General features: G+C 29.9%; 1 protein-coding gene across 1 annotated transcript; it reads right to left on the reverse strand.

Moving 5' to 3' along the window:
- Window positions 1-540: 540 nt before the first annotated feature.
- Window positions 541-6,102, reverse strand: LOC136226546 (cyclase-like protein 2). The gene is made up of 6 exons (XM_066015099.1): window positions 5,649-6,102; window positions 2,551-2,595; window positions 2,382-2,454; window positions 1,913-2,010; window positions 1,172-1,242; window positions 541-817 (listed from the first exon to the last, which is right to left on the reverse strand). Exons 1-6 carry the CDS (start codon window positions 6,064-6,066, stop codon window positions 692-694), a joined length of 831 nt encoding a protein of 276 aa, XP_065871171.1. The 5' UTR covers window positions 6,067-6,102; the 3' UTR covers window positions 541-691.
- Window positions 6,103-6,441: the final 339 nt, after the last annotated feature.

Raw genomic sequence — 6,441 nt, forward strand, 5'->3', positions numbered from 1 at the left:
GTCTTACCAGCTCCTCTAACGTTTTGGGTCAAGAGTAATATTATCTCTAACGTTGGAAGCCAAGAGCAAATTTATAAATTTGGTGAATTTTTTTAAATTTTTTTTTTTGTCTTATTCGTACAAAAAAAACAGTATTTTTTTTTTATGCAAGATGAGACATGTTACTTCCTCATCTCCATCTTGAACGGAACGGGGTGTAAGATTATTTTATATTTATTATATTAATCTAGACTTACACTAAACTCACACGCACTAGATAACACCACTACACCAACTGATTACCGTAAAAGTACGATCTAGTTTTTCATTGATTATCCATTATATATTGTATATATATGTTGCACATTTATTAATAACATTAGTTTGACCTTTATATTACATAATTTTGTAGTATTTAATAAATCGCAATCGAGCATAAATATTCGATTAACTAAAAGCATTGGCTTAACAATGTAAAGCTCCGTTAGATTATTGTGTAGATTTTACAAGAACAAAGGAGTCAAATTCAGTCTGGCCAATCTAGTCATGCAACACGGTAAATTCTTTAATGGTTCGGGATCATTGATACTAGATCATTGAAGAGGTGATACATCAATAATATTACTAACGTGTTATCTCATAATCGGTCTAGAAGTTGGCCCCGGATTACTATAAAAGGTCTCTACAACACAAGCGGAAATAAAAAAGACAATCATTTGATTAAAATACATCTCGCCGGAGATCCCTCGGAGTCAACCAGCCTCAACGGTAAACAATGGATAGAGTAAATTCCGGCTTTCACATTGTCAAGCTTTAGGCCTTCCACAATTATAATATCCTAAAAAATGTATTTCCAAGCAAAGTTAATTAGTTGATATAAGAAAAAAAAAAAAAAAGTAAATTTTAGAAAATGCGGGAAATTTATTTTGAATTTCTTCATTTTTTCTTTATTACACCCCTAATCTTTCGATTGAATACATTAAGTTTTTCATTTATAATTTTACACATTAATTTCATGAGAACGAAAAAAACGTAAACTCCGATTAATAATGCGTTACCAATTTATTTGCATTAAAAATTATTTATAACAATTTCAAAGTATTTTTTTAATAAATGTCTGATATATCTATAAGAAAATTGTAATTTTTTTATTTTAAACTGTGAAAAAAATATAATTTTAAATGAATCTTACTCTTTTTTCAAGAAAGACAAGATGTGCTGAAACTAAATAATCCCAGGCAGCTACAGCCAAATAATCAATTCCTGCATTTAGAAACATGAGATAAGTTTCTGCAAATACTAAAATTTAGAGTGAAAACTATAAGTTGTCATCAAGTTAATTTACAAATAATCAATTCAGACACTATAGAGTTACTTACCGAGTAATTAGTACTGACGGTCATATATAAGTTCAATAATGTTTTAAAATATAACAAATGTTTATTTTATCTTGAGTATTCATTTTTTTTATCCCAATAAAATCATTTTTAACTTTTTTTTATCACCCTCTTAACAAAAATGCTGACATGGCATTCAGTCACATAGCTCAATGTAATGCCAATGCCATGTCAGCGCCACATCAACCTGACACAACGGTTGACCTTTATATGTTCGGAAAAATTTGATTTGAACAGTATGTAGACTCCAAATAAAGAAAAGAAAATACTATTGTTAATAAATTTTTAATGTCACATGACGTTAACATGACACGGAAATTGTGATGTTGTACCATTAAAACATGTGAGTAGATGTCATGTCAACATCGCGGATAAAAGAAGTTAGCAGAGAATTTATACTGTAACTATATTGAGACAAAAATGAAGATAAGTGATTTTATTTAGAAAAAAATGAATATTTATAACTTTATTAAAATACTTTTGAAACTTATATAACCGTCGGTACTAATTATTCGTAATTATCATTTATCACTTACCAACAAGTTTGATATCAGTATTCTCTACCAACCATTTTGCCCCATCTTCTGTGAATCCCACAAAACTTGTATCAAACTGATTTTTGAACATAAGTTGTCTGCAATTCAATTAAAAAAATTCAATCCATTACAGAAAAAAAATATATATATATAAATCATTTTTTCTCAGAATAATGTTATTTCTAAGGAAAATCCTTGAATAAGACATGGTCCGTACCTAATGCCCATGTTGGCGTGTTAGACAACGTAAGAAACCGATATTCAAAACACTGATTTCAAAAACAAAAAATTCAATGATTGTATCATTGTGTTCAGTGTCAGATGTCAATCACCAAATTATTTGTTTCCGAAACCAGTGTTTTGAACACCGGACCTTGCTTTTAAGAAATTTTCTATAGAAAAAAACATATAGTTTCTACCGTTACTCTAAATTTAATATATACAACATAAAATGGTACGAAAAATTTACCTGTCGGTATTGAGTGTTTTGAAAAGCACACGACGTGTTCCTTTTGGAATGTTTAAGGATTTCATTGCTTCAGCTACATTACATTGATTATTAGTTAGAAATTAATTAACTTAATTAGATAATAATTAAGCAGTATAAGATAAGAATTAGAGAAATTTTTAGGACAAACCAGTAATGTTTGTATCTCTTGGAACATCAATTAAAAGTCCTGGACCTATGGAAACAAACAATAAAATGAATAAATGGGTTAGCTCAATCAAAAAAAAAAAAAAAAAAAAAAGCAAAGTACTAAAATATTTTGAGTTACTCAAACTATACTAGGAATCAAACTGTATTTTGTATTTTGTGTTAGCGCAATACATTAGGCCCAGCCCAGACCGATCGAGCCTTCTATTTTTGTGTCGTGTTTGAAATTTATAAACTAGATAACGATCAATGTAACCCTAACGTTGAGGTGTAGATTTAACATACAAAAATGGTCCAAATTCATTTTTGACGTTCGCAAGCAAGATCAATTTTAGTAATATTTTGAACGAACTTGTTTGATTATTATTTAACTATCAAATCGATATTCCAAACATCAATTATATGTTACTAATACAATTACAAAAATATCTATTAAAATACGTAACTAAGTTTGTTACATATAAGTTAATCACAACTTTTTTTTATATAAAAGTGTTTAAAATGTTTACTATGTTATTAATATAATTATAAATAATCAACAAAAAAAAAAAAGATGAAAATGCTCCAATTTACTAGGGATGGCAACGGATAGGGTACCCGCGGGTAGTGCCAATCCCAAACCCTTATCCGTTTATTTTTTAACTACCCGTACCCTTCCCATTACCCTAACGGGTATATGTTTTGCATCTCATACCCGTCCCATTTAATTCACGGGTACCCGCGGGTACCCTTACCCGTTAATAATAAATAAATAAAACAAAAAATTTTACAAATTTAACAAAGTATAAATTTAATAAATCATCCATCTAAAAATTGAACAAATTGAACCTTAATCAATAAAAATAAAGTAGCTTAGTGGTATCACTTAATGGTCGAAGAACAAAAGGTTGGTGTTCAAATCTCACATCTTACATCTAAAACACAATAATATTTTTTAATATATAAAAAAATTATGACGGGAAACGGGTACCGGGTACCCTAGGGGGTCTTCCCATACCCGTCTCATTACCCTAACGGGTAATGGTTTTGATCACATACCCTTTTATAAAGAGTACGGGTAGTCCCATTAGGGTCGGATAGTGCCGGGTACTCGCGGGTAGAGTACCCGTTGCCATCCTTACAATTTACCAATAAACTCGTTTGGAATGTTTAATGTGACATTTAAATAACAAGTCAAACTAGTCTTTTCATTTTCAGTAACGTAGAGCTAAAATTAATATTGTTCAGAAACATTAGAGTTTAAATATACATTATTTTATAAGTTAGAGCTAAATCTACACTTCTTCAAAAACATTAGAGTAAAATTTAATCTTCCTCCTTTATAAAAAAAAATAAAAATATGAGAAAGCTAGCTGGCTCGACCTTGTAATATTAATTATTTATTATTATTATTATTATATAATTTAACTTATGTTCAAAAAAAATTATATAATTTAACTTAAAAAACATTTACAAAAGTGTAGATCTATTTGGGCTGAGTTTTCAATTTGAATTTCAAACCAAGATGGGCCCGAGCCCACTTAAACTAATAAGCAGATGAATCAACTTGGACTAAATGTTTCAAAGTTGTAAATAAAAGGCAAAATTATAATTAAATTATAGGGTAATTAATTTATTAGTCCCTATATTTTGACAAAACACACTGTTTAGTCCCTGTATTTTCAAAAACACACGGTAAAGTCTCTAACGTTTTTCTCGGTGAACTGTTTAGTCCCTAACGTTTTTCTCGGTGAACTGTTTAGTCCCTACCGTTAGACTCTCATGAAGATTCTGTTAGTCAATTTGGATTTGCATTCTTCTTTTCCTTTATTTTCCTTTCTTTTAAATTCTAATGCATCTGAAATCAACTTTAAGTGTTATTCTTCTTGATTTTCTTCTTAATCGTTCAAGTTCGTAAGCATTGGGTCTGTTCTTTTTATTGTTCTCCATACAAATAGCTTCTTCTTCTAAATTGGATTTCCTCTTCTGAAGTTTGAAGGTAAATAGTAAAGGATAATTTAGTCATTTTCGAAGTTATAAACGATAAAAAATCTAACAAACAGACGGAAGGACTAAACAGTTCACTGAGAAAAAGGTTATGGACCTTACCATGTGTTTTTAAAAATACATGGACTAAACAATGTGTTTTGTCAAAATATAGGGACTAATAAATTAATTACCCTAAATTATATTACCAAACTTAATTATTAGTATATCATTATTCTCTATATATTATGATTTTACACCGTAATTTAAAAAATTTAAATGCTAATTCATAAATTATAAACTCTAAAAAATATATTCTAGACTTCTAATTTATAAATTCTAATCCTTAAAATATATTAAAATACTGATTTTACTAGTTTGATATAATCTAAAATTATGACTTAACATATTTATAAATAGTTTTTAAAAGATGAATTTCTGTGTAATTTTCCCTAAATAAAAATCACCACTCGTTATAAAAGTGGCATAATACCCATTTGCTCTCTAACCTTAAACTGTCAAAATCATTAATTAGATCTCTGAATTAACCAAAAATATCAATTGAGTTCCTATTCTAAATAAAAATCATCAATGGAGACTTTATCAAAAATTATTTGGTTGAATAGTTTCAGGCCCTCTTCCCTAAATCCATTCTGAATTACCATAGAGATTATTACAATCTATATCAAATAGTTACAGTTTCTGATTTTGTGATAGAATGCAGATTCAATTAATGAATTTTATTTAATACAGGGATTTAATTGATGATTTTGATAGTTTAAGATTTAGTTAATTTTGAAGCTACAATGCAATGCCTATAAAATTAGGCCTGCATCCAATTATTAATTTTCAATACGTAAAATATACTTTTATAATTCAATTTAAAATATACTTTTATAATCCAATTTAAAAATTCATAAATTCTAGCTTGATATAATTCAATCTGTTTTTATTTTTATTTTTAAATAGTAGTTTTTATTGTTTATGCTATTTTTGCTACTTGTCCTAAGTTTTCTTTTTTCCAAAATGTAACAACCAATTAAAAACTAAAGATCAGATAAAAAAAAAAATTAAAAACTAAAGATAATATAAAATTAAAACATAATTTATAATTACCATTAAGCACTTCCAGATCAAGAGTGTCGACATCAAACCCCGCATCGAAATAGCGATCAATATAGTGTCCCGGAGCATCGACGTGAGTGCCACTGTGGACGGAAAATTTCATTTCCGACATATTAGCGAAGGAGCCGTTCTTCATGCTCTCCGTTAGCCGGACAGCCCGTCCCATCCCATTTTCCGATCCATAGGCCGGTTTGTCGCTTGTGTACTTATGGCTGATGTCGAAGATTCTCCCGTCGCCGTAGACTTCCCGGCGAATTGGAATTAGATCGTCGGTTTCGGAGGAAAAGACAGAAGTGTCGGTAGTTCCGGGGACGGTGGGATAAGCGACGGTGGAGGCGGTGGCGGTGGAAAGTGGGGAGAGAAGTAAGAAGAGGAGAGAGATAATGGTTTTGGTATCAGTTGTCGCCATAGTGAGACTGAGAGATGACGAGGAAGCAAATCTCGGTTTTAGTTCTTGCATAATTAGTATTTTTTAAAGGTGAATTACACGCATAGCCCCTGAATTTTAAAGTTATTTTCACCGTGGCTCATGAATTTCAAAACTCAGGATTACGGGTGGGCACGGTTCGGTTAGGTAAAAAAGTTAACCGAACCGTTATCAACGGTTTTTAACCATTCAAACCGAAACCAGTCCATATCAATCGGTTAACCATACAACCGGCTAACCATTAATTTCGGTTAGGTTTTTTGGTTAATGGTTTTTAACCAATTCTCACTAGTTAACCAAAAATCAACAGTTAACCATAATTTTTAACCAAATCTAAATTTTTAAATAATATTAAAA

The sequence above is a fragment of the Euphorbia lathyris genome, chromosome 4 (assembly GCF_963576675.1).
Source record: "Euphorbia lathyris chromosome 4, ddEupLath1.1, whole genome shotgun sequence".
NCBI lineage: Eukaryota > Viridiplantae > Streptophyta > Magnoliopsida > Malpighiales > Euphorbiaceae > Euphorbia > Euphorbia lathyris.

Excerpts from the sequence above, each read along its gene's own strand:
- LOC136226546 (XM_066015099.1), bottom strand. The coding sequence starts at position 6,066 with ATGGCGACAACTGATACCAAAACCATTATCTCTCTCCTCTTCTTACTT. Across the intron at positions 2,596-5,648 it reads TGATCTGGAAGTGCTTAATG|GTCCAGGACTTTTAATTGAT; the intron begins GTAATTATAAAT and ends TTGTTTCCATAG. Across the intron at positions 1,243-1,912 it reads TACTGATATCAAACTTGTTG|GAATTGATTATTTGGCTGTA; the intron begins GTAAGTGATAAA and ends TTCTAAATGCAG.